General features: G+C 40.2%; 1 protein-coding gene across 10 annotated transcripts in view; it reads right to left on the bottom strand.

Moving 5' to 3' along the window:
* Positions 1 to 2,504: 2,504 nt before the first annotated feature.
* The window catches only part of CFAP97 (cilia and flagella associated protein 97), a 53,060-nt gene continuing 43,378 nt past the window's right edge, over positions 2,505 to 12,186 (bottom strand). For all 10 annotated transcript variants that reach the window (XM_051833161.2, XM_051833193.2, XM_017338577.3 and 7 more), the window contains 2 exons: positions 8,038 to 8,188; positions 2,505 to 5,196 (listed from right to left, as the gene is read on the bottom strand). In XM_051833161.2, the coding sequence (XP_051689121.2) occupies positions 5,069 to 5,196; positions 8,038 to 8,188 (279 nt within the window). In that variant the 3' untranslated portion in view covers positions 2,505 to 5,068. The remainder of the gene's footprint in view (positions 5,197 to 8,037; positions 8,189 to 12,186) is intronic.

A 12,186-nucleotide genomic window follows, 5' to 3' on the forward strand; every position in this document is an offset into this window, starting at 1 on the left:
TGCCTTTCAAATAAATCTTTTTTAAAAAGATTCTATTATTGTGGCTACAAAAATATTTCAAAGTGGATTAAAAAACTGTTGCCAGAATTTAAAAATCAAAAAGGAGTGTGCATTTCACCTAGCAGTTAAGATGCTGCTTAGGAGACTGCAACCCATATTGGAGTGCCTGAGTTTGACTCCTGGTTCTGCTCCTGATTTCAGTTTCCTGCTAATGTGTACCCTGGGAGGCAATAGGTGACGACTCAAGTACTTGGATTACAACCACATACCCGGGAGACTGGATGAAGTTCTGAGCTCCTGGCTTTGGCCTGGCCTAGCCCCAAGTGTTTTGGACATTTGTGTAGTGAATCAGCAGATGTCTGTTTCCCTGCCTTTCAAATAAAAAGGGAAAAAAATGAATAAAAATTTATGTCATAATATAATCCTGTTTCCTTTTAGCATCCATTGAGAACTCCTCACTGTAGGAGCTACAGAGTGATTTATTCCAAGGGTAGTATTTTTATTACCTTCTCATTTAAAAAATCCTAAAGTGATGCTTTAAGTTATCACTCAGAGTAGGCACTGTGGCACATTGTGCCACCTGGGATACCTGCTTCCCATATCAGAGTGCCAGGTGGGTCCCCGCCACCCATATGAGATCCAGATGGAATTCTTGGCTTCTGGCTTCAGCTTGGCCCAGCTGTGGCTATTGTGGCTATTTGTGGGGTAAACCAATGAAAGATCTCTTTCTGTTATTCTGCCTTTCAAGTATATGAAAATAAATCAACATTTTAAAAAAGAGTCTAACTCATATATAATCATACATATGAAATGGTAATATGCATAGCAACTTTTAAAAACATATTCCTTCAAGCTCTAATAGTATCCATTATACAGATGATGTGGTTTAAAAAATGCCTACCAAGAACATCACTGAGAGGCCAGTGCTGTGGCGTTAGTGCCAGTATCCCACATGGGTGCTGGTTTGAGTCCTGACTACTCCAGCTCCCTGCATCTGGGAAAGCAGTAGAGGATGGCCCAAGTGGTTGCGCCCCTACACCCATGTGGGTGACCCAGAAGAAGCTCTTGGCTCCTGGCTTCGGCCTGACCCAGCCCTGGCCATTGTGGCCACTTGAAGAGTGATTCAGCAGATAGAGGACCTCTCTCTCTAACTCTGCCTTTCAAATAAATAAAAAATAAGTCTTAAAAGGGGAAAAAAAAAAAAAAAGAATGTCATTCTAAGAAAACTCTTTCCCATACATTCATACTTTCAGATGTGTGTGTGTAAAAGCTGATATCCTCCCAACTTGACATTCTCAGTAATTCATAGTCTAGTAAGGTACACAGGAGTTATTCCGATTTTAAAAATAGGAACAAGTCTATTTTGGGGGAAAAGAAACAGTATTAAAACTCATTTTAATTATTTTTCTTTTTTTCCATAGTTACTTTTTTTTTCTTTTAAGATTTATTTTATTTATTTGAAAGTTGGAGTTACACAGAGAGGAGAGGCAGAGAGAGAGAAAGTTCTTCCATCTGATGGTTCACTCCCCAGATGGCCGCAATGTCTGGAGCTGTGCTATCTGAAACCAGGAGCCAGGAGCTTCCTCCAGGTCTCCCATGCGGGTGCAGGGACCCAAGGACTTGGGCCATCTTCTACTGCTTTCCCAGGCCATTGCAGAGAGCTGGATTGGAAGTGAGCAGTCGGGTCTTGAACCAGCGCCCATATGGGATGCCGGTGCTTCAGGCCAGAGCATTAACCCACTGTTCCACAGTGCCGGCCCCAATTCTTTTTCTTTCTACATGAGGGCAAACCAATATTTATGCTTAAAATACAACAGGCTAGGAAATTTTAAAAGGATGCTGATTTTTAAGTTTCTTACTAATCTTTACTTACAGGAATCATTAAAGTAGCCACTAGCATTAAGTATACTTTCTACAATGGTATACACTCATTTATGGGTTTAGACTTCATCATTTAAGATATCAAATGTTTTATGGGGACTGGCGCTGTGGTGTAGCAGGTAAAGCCACTGCCTGCAGTGTCAGCATCCCATATGGGTGCCAGTTCTAGTCCCAGCCGCTCCACTTCTGATCCAGCTCCCTGCTTATGTACCTGGGAAAGCAGTGGAAGATGGCCCAAGTGCTTGGGCCCCTCACCCTCTTGGGAGACCCAGAAGAAGCTCCTGGCTCCTGGCTTTGGGTCTATCCAGCTCCAGCAGTTGCAGCCATTTGTGGAGTGAACCAGTAGATGGAAGATCTCTTTCTCTCTTCTGCCTCTGCCTCTGTAACTCTGCCTTTCAAATAAATAAATTAATCTTAAAAAAAATTTTATGAATTTAAGTATGGAAATATAGTAAATTAGCATCTTCAACTCTACATTGGTCTTAAATGTTTTTCAGAGTATGAAGGATTTAAGTCTGAAGATGAAAAGTACACAATCATATCTATCACAACCATATTTTAGAAATTGTTTAGATATTTTATATGCTTGAGTTAATGGCTGAAAATAATTACATTATACTATATTTAGAAGCAAATCAGAAAATTTTATTTGGAGTAGTAACTAAGAAAGCAACTTTTAATGGATACTGAAGAAGAATGAGATAATAGCTAACTTTGAAGAAATAATTTTAATAATTATCTTTCACAGAATCTTATTAAAAAGGAGGCAACTTTAACATTTGACATAGATGAAAATTCTCAATAAGAATCTAGTTTCATTACTAGACCTCAGATCAGTATGCTTTCTAGGTACAGATGTAAATCTTCAAAGTATATACATTAAATACAAGTCAACCAAATATAAAATAGTGCTGGACTATCCATCACTTTATGTTCTTGAAAACAAAGAGAGTAATGTACTTATACTCTTTTATTAAAAATGCCTCTTGGACCACAAATTCAAACCACACTGACTTATATCAGAAAATATCAAAATTTTCATTGTCTATTTCTATTATATATGTGTGTGTTTGTGTAACCATGGCAATAGAATTATCAATTGTTTAAGAAAGTGGCTGCTCTTCCTAACTTGCACTCAAGTTGAATCCTTGCAATCAGTAATACTTACATGAACTTCCTCTTTTGAAGTAGTAAAAATGAAAGGCATTAAATTAGTATCTAAAATCAGAGTACAGCTTTGTCTTTAAAAGTATATTTGTTATATCTGCATATGTGGTAGCAAAGGCCATATAAAAATGTACTTGGAAACTAATGCCATTATGAACATAAAGGTTTTATGTACATATTTTTGTCAAATTTTTAAGGAAGATCTAAAAACTAATTCATTATTGGGCAAATGTCCAGATGCTGAGTTGTAAATCTATTATGTTACCTCAAGGATGTGTTGTTATACAAACATTAAAAGTGCAGTAAGTTAAAAAAAAAAAAGAAAACCTTGGTTTACTATAGCTAAATCTTATATATAAAGTGGGTGTAAAAAACTTGTTCACTAGGAACAAAGCATCAAATAACCTCAGATGAATGTTATAGCCCAAAGTAGCAGTAAAACAAACCTCACAGCCAGGTTGTGTTTAAATGAAAATGTTCAACCATACTGTTCTGTGCTCTATCATAAACAAAAATCCATCAAAACAAACTAAGACCAAGGTATCTGAATTGATGTTAAGCAAAATGCAGTTTAGTTTACTGTTAAAGGTATTAAGAAAGTTCAACATATATGCTACACAGTTTGAGCACTGAAAAATAAACAAATCTCCTTATTATGGCTTAGAAATTCATTTTAAAAGAAGAAAGATTTGTCATTTAATATGAACACTTTCCAATATATTCTAAGGATATTATACTGAAAAGACCAGTTACGAAAAACAGTGATAACTATGAAATATACTTTGCTATAGGAAATAAGAGACTAACAAACACCCTATTTGTCATTACTGATTTCATCAAGATTTCTAGCCCTTTAAATATGAAACTTTAGGATTGAAACAAATAAACCAAAACAAAACAAGAAAATAAGCTAATATTTAAAGCAGTAGTACCAACAAATATGTGATTTACTCCCCTTATTATTTATAGTTTAGTTTTCCTTTTCAGCCCTTACAGACACTAGTTGGAATTTCTAAACATTTCTTTTTTGTTCTGAATCTTCTCTGTTAATACAATACTAACTCACAGCCCAACATGCTAACTGGTATCAATTAAAACACTGTTCTGACACACCTCTGGATCTGCTTCTTGGCTCTTTAAACTGGTGGTGCTACTTTACTGACTCAACTTACTTTTGCTGCTGATGAAACTGATCTGGTCTGTGGTTAAACTACTGACAAAGGAGCAGACAGTACCTCTAGAGCCCATCTCATTTCTCAGACTCATTAGGTGCATTTTACATAAACACAGAGAAGATAAAAAGAAGGAAAGAGGGACTTCTAAGTTGAGTTTTATAATATTCTGTTTGCAATGCTTTGGAATGGTTAATCTAATTTTTGAGATCTAACTCAGTGCACTTCTAGAGAAATATTAGACATCACTGGCAAATCCCAAGGACTGCTCCAGCACTCCAGCACAGGCTTCTCCCCACCTGCTCATCAAATCTAAATCAGCTACACCAATGAAAACAAATTTCAAGATCTGTTTCATTATAATAAAGTGTGGCTCTCATAGAATCAAATTTTGAGTCATGCCACATTAGTTCTAAAGCAAACAGAAAACAAATTCAGTCAAATTTAGCATCTAAGCTCACGGTTTAAGCTTACAAGAAATGAAAACAGCATAAAATGAGAACTATATAGCAAACACCTTGGGTCCAACATGCAATGACACTAATGACCACCATTTTGTCAGAATGACAACTGAAATAATTTCTGTCCTGAGAAAATACTCATGCATACTATCATTTCTCTATAAACACACATACATCTCATATAATTACATCATCATTTAAAAAACACTGATTTTACATTAAATTGTCTTTTAGACAATTTTGCACTGAATAACAATAAATTAGAACTTACTGTATATTTCAAGTTGCTTAAACCAGTATTACAGATGTTTACACAAAGAATTACAGTAATATACAAGGGCACTTCGATAAAAATTGTATGAGCAATGTTTAAAGTGAAAGAAAGGTTTATAACCAAGCTGTACGGACATCCGGGGGTTTAGGTCTCAGCAACAGGCCATTGGGTTTGTCAAAGGCCGATCGTTCACTCTTACAGCTGAGGGCACTGGTTGCACTGGATGTCCTAGAAGCTCCTCCTGAAAATACAAGAAAGAATTCAATTATTTAAGCTGGATACATATAGTATCACCTGGTAAATGTCCTCTCTTTTTTTTGTTTTAAAGGAGAGTCTTTGCCTTTTTTTAAAATTTGACAGGTAGAGTTATAGACAGTGAGAGAGAGAGACAGAGAGAAAGGTCTTCCTTCCGTTGGTTCACCCCCTAAATGGCCGCCACGGCCGGCATTGCACCAGTCCAAAGCCAGGAGCCAGGTACTTCCTCCTGGTCTCCCATGCAGGTGCAGGGGCCCAACCACTTAGGCCATCCTCCACTGCCTTCCCAGGCCACAGCAGAGAGCTGGACTGGAAGAGGAGCAACCAGGTCTAGAACCTGCACCCATATGGGATGCCGGCGCTGCAGGTGGAGGATTAACCAAGTGAGCCACGGTCTAGACCAATTTTTCTTCCTTATCCCACATGTGTCTAATAGGCTAATGCAATGATTCTTAATTGGGAACGCATTTCCTAATTCCCTGTGTAACGCTGAAGTGTAGTAACAAATAAGCCCAGACTTGGCATGAAATTTAGAGTGGAGATAAACATTCTTAAAAGCTTCTCAAGGGCTGGCATTGTGGAGCAGCAGATTAAGCTGCCACTTGTGATGTTGGCTTCCCATATGAGAGTGCCAGTTTGAGTTTCTGGCTGCTCTGATTTGAATCCAGCAACCTGCTCATGTGCCTGGGAAAACAGTGGAAGATGGCTCAAGTGCTTGGGCCTCTGCCAACAATGTGGGTGTCCTGGATGGAGTTCCAGGCTCCTAGCTTCAGCCTGGATTAGCCCCAGCCATTGCAGCCATTAGGGGAGTAAACCAGAGGATGGAAGAGCTTGCTTGCTCACTCTCATTCTTGCCTTACAAATGAATCAATAAATAACCTTTTACAAAAAAAAAGCACTTCTCAAGTGATGCAACTGCAACAATAACAACAAAACTCTATGTTGTACAACTATTTACATACTCATTCAACAAATGATTTGCTATATCCAAGGTACAATATTAATATAGGTTACTGAACCAAGACCTCATCTTAGTCACTATCTAAGGAAGCAATGTTTGTAGAATGAGTAAGTACAATGACTAGTAAGGGTCAGTGTTGTGGCTCAGCAGGTTAAGCATCCCATATGAGCTCCGGTTCGAGTTCCAGCTGCTCGAGTTCAATCTAGCTCCCTTCTAATGTGTCTGGGAAATCAGGGGAAGAAGTACTTGGCCCAAGTACCCATGTGGGAAACCAGGATGGAGTTCTGGATCTTGGCTTTGACTGAGCCCAGTCCTGGCCATTTGTCCAATTGGGGGTGAATCAGCAGATGGAGGATCTCTTTCTGTCTCTCCCTGTCTCTCTGTAACTCTACCTTTCAACTAACTAACTAACTATATCTTAAAAAAAAAAAAAAAAAATAAGTGTTTAAGACCCAAGGCCAGTGTTGTGGCTTAGAAGGTTAAGCTGCCACCTATAACACCAGCAGCCCATATGGGCTAGGTTCACTTCCTGGCTGCTCCACTTCCAATCCAGTTCATTGCCAGTGCACCTGAGAAAGCAGCAGAAGATGGCCCAAGTGCTTGGGCCCTGCACCCATATGGCAGACCCAAAGAAGCTCCTGGCTCCTAGCTTCAGCCTGGCTTAACCCCAGGCCACTGTAGCCATTTGGGGAATGAACCAGCAGATGGAAGAGCTCTCCCTCGCTCTCTAACTCTGCCTTTGAAATAAATAAAACTTTTTTTAAAAAGTGTTTAAAACTCACATGAGTACTGGGAAGCCATAGCATTGTAAATGGTTCCAACCTTACTTACTTGAATCAGCTTTTTTTTTTTTTTTTAAAGATTTTATTGATTTATTTGAGAGGTAGAGTTACAGACAGAGGAAGAGGGAGAGAGAGAGAGACTGAAAGAGAGAGAGAGAGAAAGGTCTTTCATCCGCTGGTCCACTTCCCCAAATGGCTGCAACAGCTGGAGCTGGGCCAGGAGCCAGGAGCTTCTTCCGAGTCTCCCATGTGGGTGCAGGAGCCCAAGTACTTGAGCCATCTTCTACTGCATTCCCAGGCCATAGCAGGGAGCTGGATCAGAAGAGGAGCAGCCGGGACTAGAATCTGCACTAATATGGAATGCCAGGCTGCAGGCAGATGATTAACCTACTATGCCATAGCGCTGGCCCAGTATTAGTTTTATATATATATATAGTTATATATATATACATATACACATATATATGTACACGTACACATCCACACAGAGTTTAGGATACATACATGAATGCATACACAGATCTCTGTAAAGCAAAGTGTCTGGCCTTTCTAGAGGTTGAATATTCTGGCACTAAACGGTCACTTCATTCCTATCTTCGCTGGGTATGCTCCTGGCTAAGTCTGTACCAGATCATCTATCAAGCACTGAGTTATTATATCTGGTAATTCTATAGTTTGCAAATTTTGCTTCAGTTATCCACTGAGAAAGAAACAGCACACATAATGGCTGGAAGTATTAGCAATAATTCTTAGCTAGCTAAGAGGAATGTTCCAACAATTTTGAAATAGCACATCTATTCATTTCTTCCTTCTTTTTTTATTTGTTCTTTTAATAGAAATATTGAAATTAAAAGTCCCTTGTCCATTACCCAAGAAATTACTAATATCTCTCGATTTTCTTTTTATGCTGCCATGCGTGCTGTAATGAAAACTCAAATTAAGGGATCTAGCACAAAACAAAATATATCAGTGAAAAAGAATATATTCTAGGAGTTAGTTTTTGCAAAATTTATCAGAAGAATATATTATTTTAAAAAATGATAGAAGATATGAACAATTATAAAATAAATGTGAATATGCTTACTTAATGGGCTATATTGACCAAGAGTCGATCTCACTCGTCTTGAGGATGGAGGTGGGTTGAGATAACCCATGTTACGATGATAGTCCATTAGTTGTTCTGAACGTTTCATACCAACTGTTGGCTTCACAGCTTCAAGCCTTTTCAGTAAGGCCTTCATTAAAGACAAGCAATTCCAAAGTCACTGTTAGAAAACTAGGGACAGTATTTTTAAAAGGCAAAAAGTTTCTAGAACTTAAGATTCACTAAATACTCATAAAGTAGGAAAGATTTTATGCATTTTTAAAAAATTATTCAAAATGCAGAGACACACACACCCCTACACCCTATTTCAATCTGGGCCAGGCCAAAATCAGAAGCCAGGAACTCAATGCAGCTCGTTCCCATGTATGGCAAGGACCCAATCACTGAATTACTTCAAAAATATACTTTAAAAAAAATTCAAGGGTTTTTGCTAGCTCTATAGTTAACCAAACCGCCATGATTAAACAGCTTCTTATAGGTATATCTCTCCAGATATATATATCTTACAGAGGTTAATTATTAAGTTATGAAGCAACATAATGGGAATTATAATGCTGAGTCCATTGTTAAACCTTAAAAATGACCACCAACAAAGTGTTGAGAAAGGAATATTTAGGTAAACCAAATGGCTTGGGGAACTTGCCCCGGTTGAATTTTATCATTTATTGATTTGAACTTTCTCAGAAGCAAGCTGACCTTTATTTGCAAACACAGTAATGACCTGCATTAAGATTCACATTAAAAAATTTAGCCTCATGAATTTAGTTACAGGACAAGTTTTCTCCATATAATCTTTTTTCCTTCTTCCTATTGTGCTAAAATATACACAACATTTACCATTTTAAAATTTGTAAGTGTACAGTTCCACGGTATAAAACACTAACTCATACTAAGTTCACTTTGTTGTGAATCATTAACACCAGCCACTTCCAAACTTCCACAACTCAGTGTTCCTGCTCTTACCAGTTTTATCTCCTGCCCTTCTATTCTGAGGCTCCATTAGTGCATGCCTGAGCAATTCCAAAGAAGGGATGGTGGGGGGGAGAACAAGCCAAACATTCCGGAGAGAGTGGTTTACTTGCAACTCCTTTTGCATAAAATGCCCTTTCTCAGTTTTCTTAGGAAAGAATCAATCAGTGAAGTCTTACCAAACTAGAGTTAGTGGCTCTCTTTGCTGAACCAAGAATTATGATTTGAAAACTGTTCCAGCTGACTGTGAAGTCTATGGGTTTTCCTTCCTTTGTTGACAAAAGTGTATAATCTTTTTTTTTTTTTTTTTTTTTTTGGACAGGCAGAGTTAGACAGCGAGAGAGAGAGAAACAGAGAGAAAGGTCTTCCTTCCGTTGGTTCACCCCCCAAACGGCTGCCACGGCCAGCTATGCCAATCCGAAGCCAGGAGCCAGGTGCCTCCTCCTGGTCTCCCATGTGGGTGCAGGGCCCAAGCACTTGGGCCATCCTCCACCGCCTTCCCGGGCCACAGCAGAGAGCTGGACAGGAAGAGGAGCAACTGGGACAGAACCTGGCGCCCCAACTGGGACTAAAACCCGGAGTACTGGCACCGCAGGCAGAGGATTAGCCAAGTGAGCCGCGGCGCCAGCTAGTGAATAATCTTGCAGTTCATAATTGTGCAAGAAGTTTCCTATGTATCACATCTACATCTGCTGGTTTTTTCTGATTATCCAATTAATTACTCATTGAGCTGTGCTGGAGTGGGAAGAAAAGAAAACTTGCTATTTTTAGTTTATATTCATTTCATTTTTGGTAGTGAAAGTCTCAATGCTTAACCATGCCTATTTTCCTAAATTTGTTTGGGTGGATGTCTGTTTTACTTTTTAATTTTTAACAAACTGCAATGATTATTCATCACATGTAAAACAATATAAGGTAAGCTGAATGTCAATTTGAAACAGTTTGATAATAAGGTTAAAAATCAGTAGCCTGATATGTCCATTATCAAGTTTACATACATGCAGAAACTTAAGGAAATAAGAGAAATGATTTGATTCAACACAGAATCATGTCTGGGTATCTGGGTATCATATAAATATAACAAACTAAGCAAAGGCAAATGTAATGACTTGAGAAACAGCTAGTACTTTCAAAACATGAAGTGGTAGGGCCAGTGTTGTGGTGCAGCATGTTAAACTTCGGCTTGCAATGTGGGCATCCCATATCGGAGTGCCAGTCTGAGTCCTGACTGCTCCACTTTCTGATCCAGCTCCCTGCTAATATGCCTGGGAAGGCATCAGATAATGACCCAGGTAGTTGGGCCGCGGCTACACATGTGAATGATGGGGATGGAGCTTCTAGTTACTGGCTTTGGCCTGGCCCAGACCTGGCTGTTGTGGCCATTTGAGGAGTGAATCAGCAGATGAAGATCACTCTCTGTCTCTCCCCCTGCCACTCTGCCTTTCAAATAAATCTATCTTTAAAAAAATTACAGTGTATGGGGCCGGCACTGTGGTGCAGCGGATTAACGCCCTGGCCTGAAGCACCAGTGTCCCATATGGGTGCCAGTTCAAGACCCGGCTGCTCCACTTCCAATCCAGCTCTCTTCTATGGCCTGGGAAAACAGTAGAAGATGGCCCAAGTCCTTGGGCCCATGTACCTGCCTGGGAGACCCAGAAGAAGCTCCTGGCTCCTGGCTTCGGATTGGCGTAGCTCCGGCCGTTGTGGCCAATTGGGGAGTGAACCATCTGATGGAAGACCTCTCTCTCTCTGCCTTTCCTCTTTCTGTGTAACTCTAACATTCAAATAAATAAATAAATCTTTTAAAAAATTACAGTGTAAATACTAAAATCAAAAGTATACGCATTTCAAGGGGCAGACAGTCTATTGGTTAAGATGCCCATGTTGTATAACTGAGTTCAATACTCAGCTCCATCTCCCTGCTAATAGACCCTGGGAGGCAGGTGATGGCTCAAGTGGTTGGGTTCCTGCTACCCAGCACCTAGGTGGGGGACCTGGATTGAGTTCCCAGTTTCCGGTTTTGACCTGGCCCAGTCCCAGCCATTGTGGGCATTTGGTAAATGAACCAGCAGATAGGAGGGAGTTCTAGTCTCTCTGTTAATACAATTTAAATCCCAGCTGCTCCACTTTTGATCCAGCTGTCTGCTATGGCCTGGGAAAGCAGTGGAAGATGGCCCAAGTCCTTGGGCCCCTGTGCCACTAGCGTGGGGAAACCTGGAGGAGGAAGTTCTTGATTCCTGGCTTCAGATAGGCCCAGCTCCGGCCACTTGAAAGTCAGAATTACAGAGAGAGAGAGAGAGAGGTCTTCCATCCTCAGTTCACTCCCCAGATGGCTGCAACAGCTGGAGCTGGGCCAATCTGAAGCCAGGAGCCAGAAGCCTCTTCTGGGTCTCCCAAGTGGGTGCAGGGGCCCAGCTTTGGACCATCTTCCACTGCTTTTCCAGGCCAAGGCAGGGAGCTGGATCGGAAGTAGAGCAGCCGGGACTCAAACCGGCGCCCATATGGGATGCAGGCACTGCAGGCGGCACTGCTGCCATCGCTCCAGCCTCCTGCATTCTTTTTTAAAGTTGTATATATTTGAGGTAAACAACCTGATGTTTTCATATACATATATACTGTGAAATGAACACTACAATAAAGCTAATTAATGTAATTATTTTCTCAGTTACCACTTTGTGTATATTTGTTAAGAATCAGGTTTGGGGTCTGCATTGTGGTGTAGCAGGTTGTGTCTCTGCCTGTGACATCGGCATCTCGTGGGCACTGGTTCTAGACCTGGCTGTTCCACTTCTGATCTAGCTCCCTGCTAATCTGCCTGGGAAAGCAGTGGAAAATGACCTAAGTGCTTGGGCCCCTGCAACTACATGGGAGACCCGGAAGAAGCTCCAGGCTCCTAGCTTCCATTAGATGCTAGGAGGTCCACTGCAGCCATCTGGGTAGTGAACCAGTGAATGGAAGCTCGCTGGCTCTGTCTCTCTCTGTCTTTCCTACTTTCTCTGTAACTCTGCCTTTCAAATAAATAATAATAATAAAAAACTTTAAAAAAAGAATGAGATTTATCTCAACAAATTTCAAAAATACAAGGTAATGTTTCAGTTATGCAAGATGTATATTCTGGAGAGCTCACATAAGGCTTAGTGAGTGTGGTGAACACTATTG

The sequence above is a fragment of the Oryctolagus cuniculus genome, chromosome 2 (assembly GCF_964237555.1).
Source record: "Oryctolagus cuniculus chromosome 2, mOryCun1.1, whole genome shotgun sequence".
In the NCBI taxonomy this organism is placed as follows: domain Eukaryota; kingdom Metazoa; phylum Chordata; class Mammalia; order Lagomorpha; family Leporidae; genus Oryctolagus; species Oryctolagus cuniculus.